The sequence below is a fragment of the Ictalurus punctatus genome, chromosome 9, assembly GCF_001660625.3.
Source record: "Ictalurus punctatus breed USDA103 chromosome 9, Coco_2.0, whole genome shotgun sequence".
NCBI classification, from domain to species: Eukaryota; Metazoa; Chordata; class Actinopteri; order Siluriformes; family Ictaluridae; genus Ictalurus; species Ictalurus punctatus.
In genome coordinates, this window is record NC_030424.2 from 16,954,510 (window position 1) to 16,975,793 (window position 21,284).

The 21,284-nt window shown below is 40.9% G+C and overlaps 2 protein-coding genes across 8 annotated transcripts in view; both read left to right on the forward strand.

Moving 5' to 3' along the window:
• Nucleotides 1–4,302, forward strand: part of numb (NUMB endocytic adaptor protein) — a 58,170-nt gene extending 53,868 nt beyond the window's left edge. For 2 of the 4 annotated variants that reach the window (XM_017476160.3, XM_017476161.3), the window contains 4 exons: nucleotides 743–1,036; nucleotides 1,244–1,387; nucleotides 1,520–1,681; nucleotides 2,111–4,302. In XM_017476160.3, the coding sequence (XP_017331649.1) occupies nucleotides 743–1,036; nucleotides 1,244–1,387; nucleotides 1,520–1,681; nucleotides 2,111–2,838 (1,328 nt within the window). In that variant the 3' untranslated portion in view covers nucleotides 2,839–4,302. Of the gene's footprint in view, nucleotides 1–742; nucleotides 1,037–1,243; nucleotides 1,682–2,110 lie in introns of all 4 variants that reach the window. The other 2 variants (XM_053682547.1, XM_053682548.1) reach the window with 1 other exon arrangement.
• Nucleotides 4,303–9,811: 5,509 nt separating this feature from the next.
• exd2 (exonuclease 3'-5' domain containing 2) lies at nucleotides 9,812–21,131 on the forward strand. 4 transcript variants are annotated; one of them, XM_053682668.1, is made up of 10 exons: nucleotides 9,812–10,180; nucleotides 11,176–11,583; nucleotides 11,664–11,920; nucleotides 14,059–14,185; nucleotides 14,361–14,653; nucleotides 15,823–15,929; nucleotides 16,741–16,876; nucleotides 17,030–17,401; nucleotides 19,451–19,539; nucleotides 19,851–19,989. In XM_053682668.1, the coding sequence occupies exons 2-9, from the start codon at nucleotides 11,197–11,199 to the stop codon at nucleotides 19,530–19,532; spliced, it is 1,761 nt and encodes a 586-aa protein (XP_053538643.1). In that variant the 5' UTR covers nucleotides 9,812–10,180; nucleotides 11,176–11,196; the 3' UTR covers nucleotides 19,533–19,539; nucleotides 19,851–19,989. The 4 variants fall into 4 exon arrangements, with proteins under 4 accessions (XP_053538643.1, XP_017331652.1, XP_017331654.1 ...); XM_017476163.3 differs by lacking the exon at nucleotides 19,451–19,539 and having other exon boundaries at nucleotides 9,814–10,180; nucleotides 19,851–21,131; XM_017476165.3 differs by lacking the exon at nucleotides 19,451–19,539 and having other exon boundaries at nucleotides 9,814–10,180; nucleotides 11,176–11,568; nucleotides 19,851–21,131.
• Nucleotides 21,132–21,284: the final 153 nt, after the last annotated feature.

Here is a 21,284-nt window from a genome sequence, read left to right on the forward strand (position 1 = left end):
GGTGAGAAGGTGACAACAGTTGGTGCGATTATTCGCAAATGGAAGAAGCACAAAAGAACTGTCAATCTCCCTCGGCCTGGGGCTCCATGCAAGATCTCACCTCGTGGAGTTGCATTGATCATGAGAACAGTGAGGAATCAGCCCAGAACTGGATATTCCAGCATGACAATGACCCAAAACACATGGCCAAGGCAACAAAGGAGTGGCTCAAGAAGAAGCACATTAAGGTCCTGGAGTGACCTAGGCAGTCTCCAGACCTAAATCCCATAGAAAATCTGTGGAGGGAGCTGAAGGTTCGAGTTGCCAAACGTCAGCCTCGAAACTTTAATGATTTGGAGAAGAGATGAGATGTGAGCAAACCTGGTGGCCAACTACAAGAAACATCTGACCTCTGTGATTGCCAACAAGGGTTTTTAAACCAAGTACTAAGTCATGTTTTGCAAATACTTATTTCCCTCATTAAAATGCAAATCAATTTATAACATTTTTGACATGCGTTTTTCTTGATTTTTTTGTTGTTATTCTGTCTCTCACTGTTCAAATAAATCTACCATTAAAATTATAGACTGATCATTTCTTTGTCAGTGGGTAAACATACAAAATCAGCAGGGGATCAAATACTTTTTTCCCTCACTGTATACATAATATATAGCATTGCATTAAGGATATAATTAGGATTAAATATTATGCAGCAATCTCCTTCTGTACTAAGATTAAGCTGTGTCTCTCTGTGTGCCTGCAGACTCTGAGGTTGTCTCCGGGGTCACAGCAGGTAGCACAGCCAACACAGCTGCTGCCTCCTCTCCCTCGTCCTCCCCTCCTCAGCCCATGGCCACACTGGCACCTCAGGAAGCCAATCCCCATGCAATCCCTCGCCGGCACGCCCCTGTAGATGTGCTAGCACGGCAAGGCTCGTTCCGCGGCTTCCCGGCTCTCAGCCAGAAGACGTCACCTTTCAAGCGGCAGATGTCGCTGCGCATGAATGACCTCCCCTCCACTATGCAGCGCAAATCTGACTTCCCAATGAAAAACACAGGTTGGCATCACTAGGAGTCAAGCAGCCGCGCATAACCTGGTGTGAATATGAGTATATAGAATTAAGTAAATCCACCTCAGTAGTAATGAATACATTTAAAGTGTTGCAGTGTTTTTAGCTCTGATGTGCAAAATGCAAGCAAACTAAGTGCCATTCTCTCAGGATTTATTAGGAGTTGTTAAAGTTTGTGTTGTTTTGTTCCATTAGTGGCAGAGGTAGAAGGTGAAGGAGATAGCATCAGTGCTCTGTGCACTCAGATCACATCAGCATTCAGTGGCCCCACAGAGGACCCCTTTTCCTTGGTTCCCATGCCCAAACCTGCCTCCTCCCCACAATCCCCTGCTGCACAAGGTCAGCCCCATATATACTCCTATTCACTCACAATTCAACAGGAGTGCTCTTTTAACATGTCTCCTTTGATACTTTTCTTGCTGCTTATACATTTTTTGTTTATGGGTTTAATTCCCATGTTTGCTGCTTTAGTGAACGGCTCTGCTCCTGCCTTCCTGGCTCCTCCTGTCAGCGCTGCTGCTGCTGCTGCTGCTGCTGCTGTTATCCCTCCCACACTACCACCGCCTCTGCCTGCCAGAGATACTAACCCCTGGGCCAAGGTCCCCACTGCACCCCCGGCTCCAGCACATCCAGGTAAGTGTGCTCAGAGCCTGTGTTCCCCATCACCTAAATAGGGATGAGATAAGAAATGTCAGAGTCGTTTAGATGTATAGAGTATTGTTAGCGATGCTTATTCATGCTTGCATATAAACATAGTTTTGTACATTGGGAATTTGTAATCTAGCTTGTTTACCATCGTGGTGTAAGTTGATATCAAGCTAGCTTACCTTTATATCCATAAACAGTAGAAAATATAAAAGTAAAAGTTAGACAGTCCATCATCCTGAAATAAAATAGTCAGGTCAGGCCTTAAGAAACATCAACTGTAGTTTTTGTTACTGCTCGTTCTTTTGTTTTGTCCTTTCAGTTGTACTTGTCTGTAGGGATATCTGTAGTCTGATAGTTTACTCAAGTCCATTAAGAATGGTTTTTTTTTTCTTTTCTTTTTTCTTTGTCCTCTAGGAGGTGACTGGCCCAGTCCTACCCCTGCAGCAATGGCTCCACTTGCAGCAGCACCCAATGTCTCCCATAAGCGCACACCATCTGAGGCAGACCGATGGTTGGAAGAGGTGTCTAAATCTGTACGAGCGCAACCACCTGTAGCCAGAACCGCTACTCCTCCCATTCAGCAGCCCTTTCCCACACCTGTCCCCGTGGCTCCTGTGGCCTTCATGCCTGCCATGCCCTCTGCAGTGCCCACCCTACACCAGCCTTCCTTCCACGCTCAGGCACCAGCCTCTTACCCAATGTCCAACGGGCTCCCCTACGCCCAGCCAAGTGTACCTGTAGTGGGCATCACACCTTCTCAGATGGTGGCCAACGTTTTTGGTTCTGCTACGCAGACCCAGCCAGTACCGATTCCTGTGCCCATTCCTCAAACACAACTGCAGCCCTCACCGTTTTCTACTCCGCCGATGGCACAATTGGATCCCCGAGGAGTTAGTGGACCCTTTGGCAAACCTCCTGCACCCCCACCAGCAAATCCCACAGCGTTTCAGCCACCCAACGGAAACGCTATATTAAATGGCACTGATAGCTGGGCTGTGCCTCCTCTGCCAGCGGAGCACCCAGCTGATGCTTTTGAGGCCCAGTGGGCAGCGCTAGAGAACCGCTCACACCAACGCACCAACCCCTCTCCTACAAATCCATTTTCCAGCGAGCTTCACAAGACCTTTGAGATCCAACTGTAAACACATACTTATGGGGTTGGAAAGAGACCAAAACTAGCATGAACACATGAAGGAGATGCGTGAAGGGTGGTGAGGACATTAAACGAGAGGGCACCGCTTTGACATGCACACCACATTAGCCCAATATCTATCTCTCTGTCTTGTTCCCTTGCTTTCTGTCAGAATATCTGTAGTGTTAACTGTGAGCTGGGCAGAGGGCACAGGAGCGTAAGCTACTTCAGTGCAGTTTGGAGGCAATGAAATTTTGGTCATGCTCAACTACTATTCTCATTCTGTTTCTCGTGAAGTTGTGTCCATATTTCAGGTGGACTTGGGTAAAGAGGCAACTCTGCCTCTGGGCCTTAATAAACAGACTTACATTTGTATCCTCGCCATACAGTTCTACATCTTTATTATCTCAGTCCTGCCTCTGTGCCCAACAGTCCCACTCCCAGTCCCCTCTAACCAGAGGGGCGAACGACTACTCCTCCCATCAAAATGACAGAAGGACTATGCTTCCAGATTTGAGAAGTTTTCACAAACTTCCTAATCGGAAGATGAAGAGATGAGAGAATGCCAAAATCTTTATTTTTATGCATTAAGTATATTTTAAATAGCTTTGAAATATAACAGAGAAGTTGATCGTAATCTCACCAAAGGTGCAGGCTAGATACAATGGAAATGATTTTGTGTGTATACAGCAAATGGGCATTTATTATATAGATATATCTATAGAAATTGAAAAAGATATATTAATTATACATATTGAGCTCAAACCATAACTTTTACATGTTCTATAAAGCCAGAGAGAAGGGATGGATATTTGATTTTATTTTTTATTATTGCGATGCACCGCGTCCTATTTTGGATGTGTATTCCTCTGTAAATAATGAATCATTGCAGCTACAATCATTTTGGTCTTAGTGATGGGATGGGGAATTTACCATTGCTTTCACTCTTGCTCTGTCATTTTCTTTTGTACTTCAGTACTGTACTTTTTTTTTTTTTTTTTTTGCTCCCCCCCTCCCACTGCCTATATCTTAATGAATGTTTTAGGGCTTTGGGGGACTTTTAAGATGAATTCTAACACTATTTACTGTCAATCATCAGCCACTTGTTTTTATTTTATTTTTTAATGAAGATGTTTATTTTATATTGCACAAGCACTATACTGGGTGGTTGGGTTATACAGGTGAGATGGGTCAGCTAGCTCCATTGCAGAAACCTGAGGTTTAGTAATAATCTTCCCTCAATTGAGCTGATTGAATGATTTTAAATACTGGCTGCAGTGAGAGGTAGTCGAGACATTATTAAAGTGTCTGCTATTTTTGCCCAGCTCTGTTTTATCAAACCTGTGAAAGCCGTTGGTTCATTGTTTTATTTTTTTATTTTTTCCCCCCTCATTTTGTAAGTATTTCATTATTTTATTCCACTTCTGTCTGAAGAATTAGATCTAAAAGATTGAATAAAATGATGGTGGTAGAGGATGCTTGTGATTGTATTGGTGTGACCTCCAACTTCTTTACAGTCAACTTCTACTTTATCTGTAGGTGTCACATAAATATCAGAAGTCCCATTGTTTCATTAATAAAAGATGCACCAAGTGTGTCAGCAAGAGATTAATAATTAATAGCAATCAAAAAGAGACCCCAAAGATTTGGATATGATTACTTGGAGTGAATTTCATCATGCTGAAGTTTGTGGGCAGATGACTTGGAGATCTTGCTGTTGTCTCACAAATACCTCCCTCCGAAATTCAAAAATAAAATGGCAGCAATAACGCCACCGTGAGGAGCTAGCCACTGGAAGATGACCAAGTGGTCGAGGGTGTAGGTCTTAATGACTTTGTTACATTCCTGCTGTGTTCAGCATGGTCCTTTCACAATGACTCACCCTTCAGTGATACCAACCCCACTCCCAGTGATAACAACAACACTCCCTTGCCCAGCCACACACTTCCCACACCAAGGCCTTGGGAGAGTTTGGCAAATGACACATGGACACACAAAGTTCAAATGGCAAGATCTCTCATTTATTTCAAGAAAGGCATCATGCTTGATGCACCACAGAGACAATGGGTTAACTATTGATTGGCTAGGTGGAAGGGCATATTTGCATAAAACAGGAAGCATATCAACGTAGGACAGGAACAACTCCTTATACAGTGGGGGAAATAAGCATTGGACCTGTCAACATTTTTTTCAGTAAATATTTCCAGTGAGGTTATTCACATGAAATTTTCACCAGACATCAGTATTAACTCAAGAAATCTGGAAATATAAAGAATTCACAACATTAAAGTCCATAAATAAAGTTATATGTAATAAAGTGGAATGGAATGACACCCTAAGAAAAAGCTGTTCTCCAAGGCAAGGAACCAGCTGAAATCCATAAGTAATTATACCCCCTATCTGTGCAAATTAATGTCAGCTGGGTTTGTAAATTGATGGTCTATAAAAAGGCTTTTTGTTACCACGGTGTCACACAAGAAGCATCTTATGATGGGTAAAAACAAAGAGCTCTCCCGAGACCTTCACAACCTTATTGTTGCAAAACATGTTGATGGAATCGGATACAGACGTATTTCAAAACTTCTGAATCTTTCAGTAAGCACCTTTGGGGCCATTATCTGCAAGTGGAAGCAACATCACTCCATCAACCGGCCATGCACAGGAGATCCTCGCAAGATTTCTGACCGGGGAGTCAGAAGAATAGTCAGAGGAGTAGCCCAAGAGCCAAGGACCACTCGGAAAGAGCTCCAGAAACACTTGGAGGCAGCAGGTGCCATCGTCACAGAGAAAACAATAGGCAATGCACTCCACTGCTCATGCTCACCCTGCAAGACTCCATTACTAAAGAAAAGGCATGTCGAAGCTTGTTTAAAGTTTGCAACAACTCATTTGGACAAGCCTATGAAATACTGGGAGAGTGTAGTCTGGTCCGACGAGAGCCATGTTTGGAGAAGAAATGGCACTGCACATCACCCTAAAAACACTTTACCAACAGTGAAGTTTGGAGGTGGAAGCATCATGGTGTGGGGCTGTTTTTCATCACATGGTACTGGCAGACTTCATATAATTGAAGGTACGATGAATGGAGCCCTTTACCGGGAGTTTCTTGAGATGAATCTGCTGCCGTCCACCAGGATGATGAAGATGAGACGTGGGTGGACCTTCCAGCAGGACAACGACCCAAAGCATACAGCAAAGGAAACTCAATTGGTTTCAGAGAAAAAAAAATCAAGGCATTAGAATGGCCCAGTCAATCACCTGACTTGAATCCAACTGAACAACATTTAAAGACAATATGTTCAGAAGAATGGGCCAAAATCACACCTGACTAGTGCGGCCGATTAATTTCTTCATACAGGAAGCGTCTTGAAGCTGTCATTACAAACAATGGCTTCTCCACCAAATATTAAATAAATTTCAGTTAGCATGTTCAATAATATTTTCCTGTGTCATTCCACTTTATTACACATAACTTCATTTATGGACTTTAATGTTGTGAATTCTTTATATTTCCAGATTTCTTGAGACACTCATGTCTGGTGAAAATTTCATGTGAATTGCCTCATTGGTAATATATTTACTGAACAAAATGTTGATGTGTCCAATACTTATTTCCCCCACTGTATGATTTTCAGGAAGTCATTGGAATGATAGACAGCTCTCGCATTTGTTCTGTGATTTTGTAAAAATTATGTAGTGTGCACTCTGACTTAATAACAACGATACTAAAATAATCTGGTCGCATTTTAATGCTAATTAATAGATTGGTTGCGGTTTTTGCATGGTAGCCGCATTCATAGCAAGCTATGAGTAAAATGGCACCGAGCCATGGGCTAGTTAGATATCGGATGATAATGATTGTAGTATTTTTACGGAAGCCCTAAGTGGCCATGCATTATTACTTTTTTCTGTTGTTTTCTCATGAACTCGACATAACGAACTGTTTTTTCAGGATGTAATTTTATTGTGAGAAAATCTGGTGCTTTGTGAATGGGACTGGAGTTACATGCACATTGACATATTCTCCATCATAAATGTAATAATTGGCCCCTGTAGAGATGGACTTTATCTCCGCATTAAGAGAGAGAGATGTAAGCTTCTCAAGTGTCGGACACTAACATGGAAGTCGTTGATCCTGTAGGGATGAGGTATTTTTTAGGCCACCCTGGAAGTTAGCATCACCCCAGTTCCCTCGACAAAAAGCCAGTAGGATTTTTCCATTGGCTTTTGGATTATTGCAGAAAATAAACTCTGTGACCAACAAAAGTTTACGATTCTTACATGTTTCGTTCATTAAGATAAGATTCATAAGATTCCGAAGCCTATACACTCACCAGAAGTAAAAAAGCTAATGTTAGGCTATAAACGAACTACAATACGGTCGCATGACTTCAACGTCACCACCGCTACGCTTCTGACAACTCTTTCAATCTTTATTAAAAAAATAAATAAGTACAATTGGAAAATACAATAATTGATAAATCTGCAAGTTGGGAAGTTTGAGTTGCAAGAGTGCGAGTATAAACACAACGAGGCTGTAGATGAGATTTCCTGTTCAGCGTAATGACGTGTAATGTCCGCAACAACCTCTGTAGTCCCATTTAGCCACTTGTTAACACCCGTCTTTTTCAAGACACGTAAAGGCTTTTTTTTTCCCCTCTTTTTTTTTAAAAAAATCCTGAGTAGGGTATTACTGATGTATTTTATGGCGTAGTATAAAACGTGAACATATATTGAGCTTGTATTAACCACAGACCTTATTTCAGCCATTAAAAAAAAAAAAAAACCCCATTCAAAACCCCATTGACTTCGGGATGATGGATGTCCAGTACACAGAAAAATTAAGTCGAGATCACGAAAAAACAACTTTTGTTATGTTGAGATCACGAGAGAATTAAATCGAGATCACGAGAAAACACCTAAAAAAATAATGCATGGCCACTTAGGGCTTCTGTAATTTTTAAGTGTATTAAATGAATTACTTTTAAATGTATTAAATTTAGCAACTCTAGGACTAATATTGAATTTAAAGTTGTTTCATTAATATCCACCAATTTGGTACAGAGCAGGGGCAGACTGACCATCAGGAGAACCGGGAGTTTTCCCAGTGCGCTGCTTCTACTCAAATTTATATAAAGACTGAATGATAATAAGCACGTTCGGCTCACACCTCCAGGGTCGGGGGTTTGATTCCCACCATGGCCCTGTGTGTGTGGAGTTTGCATGTTCTCCCTGTGCTGCGGGGTTTCCTCCGGGTACTCCGGTTTCCTCCTCCAGTCCAAAGACATGCATGGTAGGCTGATTGGCACGTCCAAAGTGTCCATAGTATATGAATGGGTGTGTGGGTGTTTGTGTGATTGTGCCCTGTGATGGATTGGCACTCTGTCCAGGGTGTACCCCGCCTTGTGCCCGATGCACCCTGGCATAGGCTCCAGGTTCCCTGTGAACCTGAAAAGGATAAGCGGTATAGAAGATGGATGGATGGATGGATGGATGATAATAATAACAACATTGGCAGGTTTGACTCCATAGGTGAATGGCTCGCACGGTCGACTTGTAACTAGGCTAGCGTGCTCAGGCTCAGTGCAGTGATCAATGTCAAAATGTTTGAACAGACCAATCAGCGCAGCGCATCACATATAACTGGCCAATCAGGTGGGGGTTTATAAGCCAATTATTGTTGTGCCCAAAAATAATAGTCGTTTTTGTGGTCAGTACAATAATACAACGATACACTTAGCTATAGGGCAATTAGCTATTTTAATAAGAGGTCAAGAATACTTCTATGCATATATATGCCAGGTGCAAAATAAATACATTGGACTATCTTTCAGCGGATTATCATTTGCAGGGAAGAGACAGAAACAAACGATGCTATTTAGTGTAGAAAACAACACTGAAAGAATTAAATGGATCATTTAGAATATTTGTTTGCATATCAGTGTCGTCAAAAAATAGTCACAACATAATAGATACACTTATATAGGCTAGTGTTTAGTGTGTAATTCTGAATCTACTGCTTTCAAAGGATACCTATAAACAAGGTATCATTTATAAGCACGAGATTCGGAATTACACACTAAATGTGTGTAGGCAGAAGGATTTATTAGCAGTGAGCGTTTTATTTCGGGTATGTCACTTATGCATTCTCACTAAAATGGTGCATGCTAGTAAAGAGGTTTCAAGTTTGCATGTTGAATGGCATTGTTTTGTAATAATATAGCTGAATAATTTGTGAAAAGTCGAACATTTATTTTTAATTAATGAAGAGTGTTTTGCAGAAATAATACAATAATAAACATTACACCAGGGAATGTAGTCAGAAATGGTGGTGCAAATAAGTCTCAATGACGGTAATGTTTATTTACACTACCGTTCACTTGCACTAGAGTTATACTTTAGAAATAGATTTTTAAACAAAGTATTTCTTGTATGTACATGAACAAGATTAAATACAGATAAATAAAGTGGCATACATATATGTATACGCATATCTACAGTTGTTGCCAAGACCTAATGTTGTGGCGCTGATGGTTAGTACAAGTGACCTGATGGTAGGACACAGGTGATTGGTGAGGAAACGGAGAAAAAGAGGACTGAACAAGCTCAGCATAGTGCAACAAATGTTGTGTTTGGAGTTTGACGTAAGACTCTTTAGTGCAGGTACTTTTTCTTTTCTTTTTTTCCTTTACAAAAAAATTAAATGTCATCTTTCTTTAACTCTCTCTTTTGCTCTCTGAGCTTCTCTTTATTCTTGAGGTCGCTGTGGCGTTTATCGTCAAGCCCTCGGCGTTCAGACACCAAAGACACCTTGCATCTTGTTTTTTTTCGGCTTCTTCTTCGTCGGTAAGACAGTTTTATACTTGAGCGCCATCATGTCGTACTTTTATGTAACTTCAGCGGCTCCAGGCACGTGAGCAAAAGCACGAATCTCATTGGTCGGCCCCTTTTTTAACGCGGCGTGTCAAAAACCCGAACCCCTCGACGTTAAAAATATTTTTGCCACTTTGATGCCACGCGTTTTACTCCCATTGACCGCCATTTGGGCATTAAACGGACCATTTATCGCGCTGCAAAAAACGTCCCGTTGTAAACGGGTCTTAAACCAGGTCTGAGGCCACAAGTGTGCCATTTGGCTTGCCTTACCCCCAGCTAATTAAATTGGTAACTGAATTGCAGTGGAATTGAACAGGTCTGTTATGACCGGCCTCCACCTGTGGCGGCGCTGTTGTGTGCAGAGCAGACGGCGGTGTTTTGTGATATAGGGACAGAAGAAGACGTTTTGCAGCTGTTCATTATTACAAACAGAGTAAGTGTGTGCATGTGTTTGAATTGGACGCTCACAGCTCGAGGTAAGTAAAAAAATATATATGCGGTCTGTTTTAGACAATTAATAGAATATAAAACAGTTCATTGATAACGACGTTTTGACAATAAATCACTGTATTAACTTGACTTGCTTGCTACACCAACATACGTGACAGAATTAGCGAGCTAGCTAAGTGTCCTATTAGCGGCTACCGATGCTAAACAGCTGGGCTTGTATTTTAGAGCCGCGCTAAATGCTAGTAAACATGCTACATGTCGTGTGGTGAATATTACACCGCTTCAAGATGAATTAGTTTCAGAGTAGAAACACAGCTCCACACGACTTCAGCTTGTTTTACACCGCGGAGTTCATCTGGTTTGCCCTCTTCTCTCTCTCGCGCGCGCGCGCTCTCTCTAATCAGCAAGTTTTTTTGCGTGACCCTATACACTTACAGTATTGATGAAGCATTACTGGAAAGAGAAGAACTGTTATTAATAATCATATTGGTTATAATACTGAGTGTCTGTGTTCCAAGTCGCTCTCTCCCCATTCAGTCTCTCTGTCTCTCATTCATATCTTTCTCTCTTTCATATCTCTCTCACTTTAAGCATCAGAATGGGAGGGGAGATCTCAGTGACTTTAACCATGGAGTACTTGTTGATGCTGGAGGGGCTGGTTTGAGTATTTCAGAAGCTTCTGAATTTCTGGGATTTCGAGTTTAAAACCAAAAGCATTGAATGAGCAGCAGCCTCTATAGTCTGTGGTTGTTGGTAGAGGGAGAGTTGCTGTAATTGCTAATTCTGAAATCGGTATCAGTATAATCCAGCTGACCTCAAATTGGTCATAAAGGAAATGAAGCAAAAACAGAAACACCAAGATGAAATTCACCACAGAAACTATAAGATGACTAAGATGGCTTTATAAACACTTATTTGTTTCCTTGTGTTTTAGATTGTACGAGCATTGATTTGTGGTTCTGTGTTTTAACTTGGCATCTTAATTTTAAAACATAATTTTCTTTCTTCTTCGTGTCCTAAGGGAGCTGCTGCACATTACGAGATGTCCAGACAGAATACTCTCACTGCAGCAGTGGCAACCTTGTTAGGAGCCACACTTGGAGGACTGTTCCTGTGGCGTAGTATATGTGCACAGAAGAGAAAAGCTTGCAAAATCCCAAAGGACCCCCATCCGTTGCCTGTGGAACGACTTGGACATGTGGAATTGAGCAGCACTGCTGTTCAGCACCCACAGCAGGAGCTTGCACCACCATCGCTAGCACAAACTCCCAAACGTCTTTCGCTACCATCTATTGAGAAGCTACTGGAGGTGCCAGCGGTGGTGGTGAGCTCATCAGAAGAGTTTGAAGAACACTGGCCCTTGTTCCAGAAGGACCTGTCTGTCTTTCCTGTCCTGGGTTTGGACTGTGAATGGGTAAAGAGCATGCGTGTAAGAGGGGCATCTTCAAGAATTCAAATCCCCTGTTGTTAGAGACTGTTCTCCTTCACAAGGTGTTGTCTTGCCTTCAGGTGTCCATCAAAGGCAAAGCATGTGCGGTGTCTTTGCTCCAAATGGCTACGTACTCGGGCCGCTGTATGCTGGTCAGACTGCTGGCTTTCCGCGATGCCCAGCTGCCTCTCCCCAAAGGCCTGCTGCAGGTGCTGAGAGACTCTCACGTGCTGAAGGTGGGCGTTGGCTGTTATGAAGACGGCAAGCGCCTGGCCAATGACCACGGCCTGGCCCTTGTGTGTACGGTGGACTTGCGCTACTTGGCACTTAGAGAGAGGTAATTATTGCAAACTCATTCAAACCTAGTCATTAAAGAATTACTATTTAAGAATTCTACCTAAAAACAAAAAGTTATGAAATGTACCAGCATAACAATACTCTTTACATGCTGAGGATTAGCTAAGGATGGGTTTTGGGTTGAGCCCCCATCAAAGCTGATTTTATACATGTCAGATAACATTGGTATAATAATTGCACTATAATAATATTCTTAAAAGGTCATATTGATTCCTCCATATTTGATCACCCCAGAGAGCAAACGAGCATGACCTTTTATCTTGGTAATCGTGTTTTATTGGCTGTCTGCTCATGCAGGATCTGAGCTTGGGGATATTGAGGTGACAGCCAGTGAACTGCAAGATGAGAAGATTTAATAAGGTGTAATTTCCCCCATATTAACAGCATGATTCTTTAAAATCAGTTCTCATGAAATTTTCATAAAGGTACTTTATTTCCTATGCATATTAATGTTATTACAGATTTTTTACGATTGCTATGACAATCTTTTTTCAATACTTTTTAACAATTTTTCTGAACTCAATGCACCAACACATAATTGGCAAAACAGTTCATTTCATGGTCAAAATCACACATTGTAAACTAAACTCCAACACTAAATTTCACAATACAATAATACACTAATACAATAAACTGTCTACCAAAACACTAGCACATGTTCTCTTCCAACAGGAACATTTAGTCAGTCATAGCGCAATGTCATAAAACTCTCTCTCTCTCTCTCTCTCTACATATATATAATAATATATTTACTTGCCCTTGTCCTGGTACTCGTCTTCCTCTCCCTTGTGTAGGCATATTTCTTACTTTTTCTTGCGCTATATTGTTCCTTTTCCACACAAGATCAGCCCAAAGAGGTCCTCTTTTACTGTATACCATATGGTCATGTGATTGAAAGAACCTCAATACCAGAGTGTTAATCCTAGATGGGAATCAGCTGTGATTGATCTATTTGCATAACATCAATCAACTGTTTCACAGTAGAATTGGAATAAAATACAAGGGATGTGTGTTTCAATTCACAATGTGAACAGCTCTTCACTTTGACTTTAGCCTATAAGTTAGGTTTAGAACATGGTGTTATTTGTTCTGACATACAGTGTGAAAGTATTTGGAAATTTGGCAGTAAAAATCCATTGTTTTGGTCTTGGTTGAGCTTGTGTGTAAAAGAAGTTCAAGCATTTTAAATTTGTGTTAACTGTATGCATTTTGTGTCAAAGCAACAAAAAATGTTAATCGTGTAGCCTTTAGATGGATGTTATGTTAATGGTGTTAAGCGTTTAGGAAAACTGTTAAGTATTGAAAAAATTGTCATAGCAATCGTAAAGAACTGTAATATGGCAGGATTGATTGGCTGTAGTTCATTCCTTTTAAAAGATAAATTCTGAATAGCACCACTGGAATTCCATTACAATTTTTGTCCAGTCATATGAAGTAGGTAATCCTGTTTAATTCTGTTAGGAAAAAACAGCCAGTGAGTGTCTGCAAAGTCCCCCCCATGATCTCCAGTTTCCTCCTACCTTCTGAAAAAATGCAAAATACTTTGAAGTGAATATATGATTGGAATCCAGTCTAGAATGAAGATGTCAGTGAATAAATCTGATCTCATCTAATTATATTTATAATTGAAAATTTAAAGGTGTTTTCTTATATATTTTGTGTCACGAAGGGTACTGGGTGCCATAAGATGTCCCTTTATTTCCCCATAGGGGAAATACAAAATTAAACTGCTCCTGTCAAGAAGCAAAGTTTGTTACATGTTTTAACATATTTAATAAGTAATCCTGATGTTGCATATGGGCTTGCTCTTGTTTCTTGCTGTGGATATTGATCTGAATTAAAACTTGCTAAAACAAAGCAAAAAAGGGGTCTTGTTGTGGGTTTTTTTTTTTTTTTTCTTTTCCTTCTTCTCTCTCTCCTTCATTCACTCATTGCAACAAGTCACACTAGCCCTTTGTGGATGGGATTGAAGACCTCTGGTAGATTTAATTATTTAGTGACTCATGATTGCTCTGTCAGTGAACCTTAAAGTCAGTGCACAACTTTATTTCAGTTATACTTTCTGTATATGAAGCCAGAGATCCTTTTGTAATCAGTTGTGTCTTCTGAATGGTGAAGGCATGCAGTGCTGAATAATGGCCTGAGTTTGAAGTCCCTGGCTGCAGACCTGCTCAATATCCCCCTGGATAAATCACTTGGGCTGCGCTGTAGTAACTGGGAAGCTGAAAACCTGAGTCGGGAGCAGGTGGAGTACCTCCTTTCTTTTGTAACTCTACAAAAAATTTATTTACTTATTTATAACAATTTCCCTGTGTATTAACATATAACCATTAGTTTCATTTAAAGAATCATTTAAGCTGACAACAGTTTGAGAATGATGCCTCCTCTCAGACGATTCGTTTTCTTTGTATATGCTTTAGATGTTGTACGCAGCACGGGATGCTCAGGTCTCAGTCTCTCTGTTTCTCTACTTGCTGGGCCTCTACTCTGAGCCGTGCCTGCTGAGCGAAGACGGGACTGCCTTCTCAAAGCTGGCTGGCCGCTGTCAGGGCCTGGTGGATGTGCCCTTCAAGTGGCGCAGTGAAGGGGACGACGGAGAACGCAAGCGCCGGTGCCGCAGGTCTACTGTAGACAGTCCTGAGTCTGGTGATCAGCAAGTACCAGACCCACGCAGGAATAAGCGGAAACCTCTTGGAGTTGGGTATTCAGCCAGGTAGAGCATTTGCATTTTTTATATGCATCTCAACTGCCTCTGTAATTCATAATTCTTGAATAATTCCAATAATTCATACACTCACCGAGCACTTTATTAGGAACACCCGTATACATTGATGCAATTATCTAATCAGCCAATTGTGTGGCAGCAGTGCAATGCATATAATCATGCAGATACAGGACAGCAACTTCAGGTAATGCTCACAGCAGCCATCAGAATAGGGGGAAATGTGATCCTGATTTTGAGACAGGCTGGTTTGAGTAGTTTTATAACTGCAGATCTCCTGGGATTTTCACATACAGCAGTCTCTAGAGTTAATTCACAATGCTGCAATACCCAAGGTAACACCTTGTTGATGAGAGAGCTCAGTGGACAAAGGGCAGACCAGTTTGAGCTGACAAAGACTACAGTAACTCGGAAAACTACTCTGTACAATTGTGGTGAGCAGAAAAGCACCTCGGAATGCACAACATGTGAAACCTTGAGACAGACGAGCTACAACGGCAGAAGACCATGTCGGGTTCTACTCCTGTGGCCAAGATCAGAAAGCTGAGGCTGCAGTGGGCACAGGCTCACCAAAACTGAACAGATGAAGACTAGAAAATGTAGCCAGGTCTGATCTTTAACAGAGTGAATCCATTGATCCAGCATGCCTTGTGTAAACAGTCCAGGTCCAAGTGCGTCTCTTCAAGGCCACATAACCCATCATACCAATCTTCTAATAGCTACTTCCAGCATTATACTGCACCATGTCACAAAGCAAAAATTCTCAAACTGGTTTCATGAACATGACGATGAGTTCAGTGTTCTTCAGCGGCCTTCCCAGTCACCGGATCTGAATCCAACAGAACACCTTTGGGACATGGTAGAACGGGAGATTCACAGCATGAAAGTGCACCTGAAAAATCTGCAGCAATTGTGTGATAGTTATGTCAACATGGACCAGAATCTCAAATGGATTTCTCCAAGGTCTTGTGGAATCCATGCCATGAAGAATTGAGGCTGTTTTGGGAGCAAAGGGATGCCCTACCCAGTAATATTATAATGTTCTTAATAAAGTGCTCAGTGAGTTTGAAATTTCTTGCTCCTGAAAGATTTACAAAAAAATCCGTTTGTATCCAGCTTGATAAATGAGGTCCGCTGTGTACATATTTACCCACTTTCAGGAAATCCCCCTTGTATGACAACTGCTTTCTTCATGCGCCTGATGGGCAGCCGCTATGTACATGTGACAAGAAAAAAGCAAAGTGGTACCTTGACAAAGGAATAGGAGGTACATCACACACACTGATTTAATACTGACTAAATCTGTCAAGTTGTAGCCGAACCAGCAATCTTTCTCAAGAAGATTAAAATGATCTCGCAAATGTGTATATGGTTAGCTTCAATTGGTATCCCATTATATTGATTAGTGTTTGGGTCCAGTTTGTTAGAACATTGTAAAAGGTACTTTCTTTTCCCCCCCAATCTTATACAGGCTTTAATAGTATTTCTATGAAGTAAACTGATTGGATATGCAGTCCTGAATCAGGCTATGACCACAATTGCTAGGACCTAATTATCAAATTTATTTATTAGAGTACATGGTATCTGGAAACTTTCTGCTAGCTGTCTAACCTGGCTTAATGTTCATGAATAAAATCTTCTATTATAATATGACTAATTAAGACTGTACAATACGTTTGATCATTAGTGTGATATTGGTCTTTGAAATAAGTTTCATAAAAATCTTGCACTATGCAAATGAGGTCTCAAACAAAACACTATTTTCCTTTGAGGCTCCTGATGAGTTTTCTCTCTGGGTGTAGTATGATTTTATCTATACAATATAGCCTTAGTGCAAATTGTCTACCTGTGCCAAATGCATGCTTATTTATGAGTAGTTAAGCTGTTAACGAGCTATTATTTTTGCACTGCATGTTTTCTTACACCAAGGCTTTGGAGAATGCGATCTTGTTCTATTTGTATATGGCTAGAATGGCAATAAATCTCTAATTTAAAAAATACCTTTTCTGGGGTGCTTTAAAGCTTGTAAATCTACTGCATGCAGTGGTGTTCAGTGTGGCCTCTGTCCTGTTCCTCAGAGCTGGTCAGTGAGGAACCCTTCGTTGTGCGTTTGTTGTTTGAGCCCTCGGGTCGCCCTGACTCTCAGAAGGACTATTACCTCACGGCTAAAGAAAATCTCTGTGTAGTATGTGGAAAAGCCGAGTCCTACATCAGGTTTGTACTGAAGCAATGTGTGCTTTTGGGTATGCTTACTTTTGACTGAATATCAATACTCTGTCCTCCCTTTAACATGTACATACACAGGGGACCAATAGGATTTTTGTTCTTTTCAGTCTCACTAGACCTTTTGCCCCCTCTCTCTGTTAGAAAGAACATCGTTCCACATGAGTATAGGCGTCACTTCCCTGCTGAAATGAAGGACCACAACTCCCATGATATCCTGCTGCTGTGCACTTCCTGTCACGCGGCATCTAACGTGTACGATGGCTTCCTAAAACAGCAACTGGCAGATGAATTCTCTGCCCCACAGGGCTGTGAGGAGGGTGTAAGGATGCTGGAGGACTCTGATCGGCGGCGGGTGCGATCAGCCGCTCGTGCCCTTCTCAGTGCCAATGACAGTATGCCCGCTTCCAGGCGAGAAGAGCTCCTGTCAGTCGTTCATGAGTACCTCTGCAAGGAAGGAGAGGAGAATGAAGTCACAGAGGGAATGCTGCACACAGCTGCCAACTTGGAGACTAGGTGAGAGAGCTGTGCAACACACTACTAGATTTTTGCAGAGTACAGTCGGGTCTGTAAATACTTGGACACTGACTGAGTTATTGTTATCTCCGCAGTCTACCCACAGTGTAATGGAGTTTAAATTAAATAATAAATCAAAGAGCAGACTTTCAGATTTAATTTGAGGGGATTTACATCCAAATTGAGTGAGTGGTGTAGGAATTACAGATCTTCTTTTTTTTATACACGGTCCCCTCCTTTTAAAGAGACCAAAACTAAGTGGACAAACTAACAATCATGAAATTGTCATTTTTAATACTTGGTTGCAAGTCCTGAAGTCTGGAGGCCACGGACTTGACCAGAAGGTGGGTTTCTTTCCTGGTGATGCTCTGCCAGGCCTTTTCTGCAGTTGTTCTTGTTCTTGTTCTTGTTCAGTTTTGCCTTCAACAAATGAAATGCATGCTCGATTGGATTCAGGCCATTGTAGAACATTTCCACTTCTTTGCCTTAAAAAAAAAAAAAAGGTCTTGGGTTGCTTTCGAAGTATGCTTTGGGTCACTGTTCAGCTGTATGTCTAATGGGTTTTGAAGCATTTGTGTTAATCTGAGCAGATAACATCGCCCAGTACACTTCAGAATTCATCCTGCTGCTTTTGTCCGTAGTCGCATCATCAGTAAATACAAGTGAACCAGTTCCTCAGACAGTCATACATGCCCACTCCATATAATGAGGTGGTGCTTCAGATCCTGGGCAGTTCCTTTCTTTCTCCATTCTCCTCTCTTTCAATCATACTGGTACACATTAATCTTCCAGAACTGTGTTTATTAGATTTTTTATTTTTTTTTATTTTTATTTATTTATTTGGGCAAATTCTAACATGGTCATGCTGTTTTTGAGGCTTATCAATGGTTGGTCAAAATCTTGTGGTAAATCCTGTGTATTTACTGTTTTGAAGGCTTATCTTGATTGTTGACTTTGACACAGATACCTCTACCTGCTGGAGGGTGTTCTTGATCTGGCCAATTGCTGTGAAGGGGATTTTTTTTTTTTCTTTTTCACCAGGGAAAGAATTCTTGTCCTTGACCACAGGTTTTTTGTGGTCTTCCAGGCCTTTAGGTGTTCCTGAGTTCACTAGTATGTTATTTGATTTGGCCACACCTAATGTTTCTGTTATGAGTTGGTTTTGATTTTTCAGCCTAATGATGACTTGCTTCACTGGCAGTGACAGCCCTTTGGACTTTATATTGAGAGTTAAGAACAGCAGATAATACTGGTGTAAATGCTGCACTTAATCAGCTCTAGACCTTTTATCACCTTACTTGTACATGAAATGTTGAGGGAATAAAACACAGCGGAGCAGCCAGCGGTCCAATTACTTTTGGTCCCTTTAAAGGCTTGGTGGCTGTGGCTCAGGTGGTCGAGTGGGTTGTCCACTAATCGTAGGGTTGGCGGTTCGATTCCCGGCCCACATGACTCCACGTGCTGACGTGTCCTTGGGCAAGACACTGAACCCCAACTTGCTCCCGATGGCAAGTTAGCACCTTGCATGGCAGCTCTGCTACTATTGGTGGGTGGGGATGTGTGTGTATGTAAGAATGGGTGAATGAGGTACAGTGTAAAGCGCTTTGGAAAAAAGCGCTATATAAGTGCGGGCTGTTTACCGTGTGAAGGGTGGGATGGGACCACATAAGTGCTGCAAGTTTACCTTGTGCTGTTTACACAATTTGGATGTAAATACCCTCAAACTAAAGCTGAAAGTCTACTTTTAATTTACACCCAAACATACTGTAGGGGGTTCTTATTTATTTATTTATTTATTTATTTATTTATTTATTTATTTATTTAAATGTCTAGGCTTATCTTAGGTTCTGTGACTTCAAAACTTTGCAAGTGTTTGTATTTTATTTAAAATCAAATATAAATGAGTTATTTGAACAGTTGTCATAACTGTTTCCTCCTTTCACTATTATATGGAATTGTTAGTTGTAGTTACAACACAAAGGTTGGAGCCTTTGTGCTGCTCAAATGTGTTGTACGTTTTTATTTATGCTTCAGTGTAATGGTTTTCAGGCACGTTACAGAACAATTATCGACTTCTGTGCAGGAGCACTTAACAGATTTTCCCCCTACACTTGGATATAAATGGAACTAAACTAGAGGTAGAGGTTTCACAATAGTTTGTTGATTTTTGGCTTTTGTTAGAATGCAAATGACTTGAATTCAATAAATCTTTGATGTGCCCCCAATCAAATATAAATAGCTTTTTAAGGATAGAAATGTACAAAATAAGTGTCGTTGGGTGTTTTTAAAAAAAAAAAAAAAAAAAAAAAAAAAAAAAAAACTTGTGGGGGAACTCTTTAGCATCACTGGTGTATTTCTTCTTCTCTTTTTGTTATCTTTGAAAGACATGTCACCTGTGTGTGTGTGTGTGTGTGTGTGTGTGTGTGTGTGTGTGTGTGTGTGTGTATAGGATCTTTAACGAGAGCTATGTGCCACATGGGCTGAAGGTGGTACAGGCATACGCTGAGAGCGGACTGCGCGGTCTGATTGAGTTGGAGCGGCGCTGGCGTCAGCACTTCTTGTCCAGCATGCAGCCCAACTTCCTACCTCCACTGTGGTCTGTCGACCACAACCATGAGAAATACCTGCGCAAGTATGGAGAGGACCTGCTCATTAATCTGACCTGAGTACACACGCTCCACAGCGGTAGGCAGAGGCGGTTTGGGCGAGACCCGGATGGCCTCGTCCCCAACCAGTGATGGTGTGTCGTATATTTCTAAGAGATGGACTTGTACTGATCTGATATTGACTCCTATATGAAGTGAGCCTAGCACGAGTATTAAGACTCTAGATGAACTGGGAACGACCAACCACAGGCTCTTGATTGTGGGCTCACTGTGATGAGTTAACACTGATGACTAAAGGGATGATGAGAGTTAAAAAAAAAAAAAAAAAAAAAATTGCAGGAACTAAAATGTTGTATGTACGACAAAGTGGGAGAACAGTGCTCAACTTTCCATAAAATGAAACTTGTATATTTTTAACAGCCCAAACCTGCTCTTGATTTCTTAAAATAAATATATATATATATATAGGTTAAAATTATTGCAGGTTTGTGGTCCTATTAAATATTTTGTATAATTATGTGGTAAATCTAGGGTTTTGCAATATGGGGCTGTTGACAGTATTTATTTTTTACATGTTTTCACTCATATTTCTAGACTTGCAATTATGCTCTTCAGCGTATGTTGGTCTTTTATGATGGACTTGACATGATTCTAAACTTTACACCTTAAAATGATTAACTCATTCCTGTTTGTTAGAACTTTTTATCCTCTCTGATTCGTGACTGTTTATTTATTTTGCGTGAGGATGGTGAGTTTGTGGCCACACCCTGCTTGTGTAGCTTTTCCAAATTTCCGAACATCAGTCAGGACACCTCAAAGTGCACATTTTAGTGCATCTTTCCCCCTGACTGCTTTGACTTGGTGTATTGCTCATGATTGTAACATCGAGTGGCATTTAAAGTTCACCCTTTAACAGCCAGAGAGACAGCTCCATTAGCAATAACGAGTCATTGTGATTCTCATAATCATGATCTTTGCAAATGAGATTTCCACATTTGAGCATGCTGAATTTAATTAAAGAAACTACAGCTTTTTTTCTTTTATTTACATTTGTCCAGATGTAACTTCTTAAAAGCTGTTATGTTTCCTTAAATTGTTATTAAAATATATATATTTAATGTTAAGATGTCTCTGTGAGGTGCTGGTGAAAATGTAAAGAATGGGTCCTGCTCATCCTGCATCCCACACTGCTTTAAATACACACGTTAGACAAGCATTCCATTCACAATTTAACTTTTTATTATTTACAAAATCACAGTTAAATAAATAGTTTGTAA

Bases quoted from the DNA above. Each gene is read 5' to 3' on its own strand.
- exd2 (XM_017476163.3), top strand. From the start codon at position 11,197: ATGTCCAGACAGAATACTCTCACTGCAGCAGTGGCAACCTTGTTAGGA. The intron at 14,186-14,360 runs GTGGAGTACCTC...TATATGCTTTAG, and splicing joins AAAACCTGAGTCGGGAGCAG to ATGTTGTACGCAGCACGGGA. The intron at 15,930-16,740 runs GTACATCACACA...CCTGTTCCTCAG, and splicing joins CCTTGACAAAGGAATAGGAG to AGCTGGTCAGTGAGGAACCC.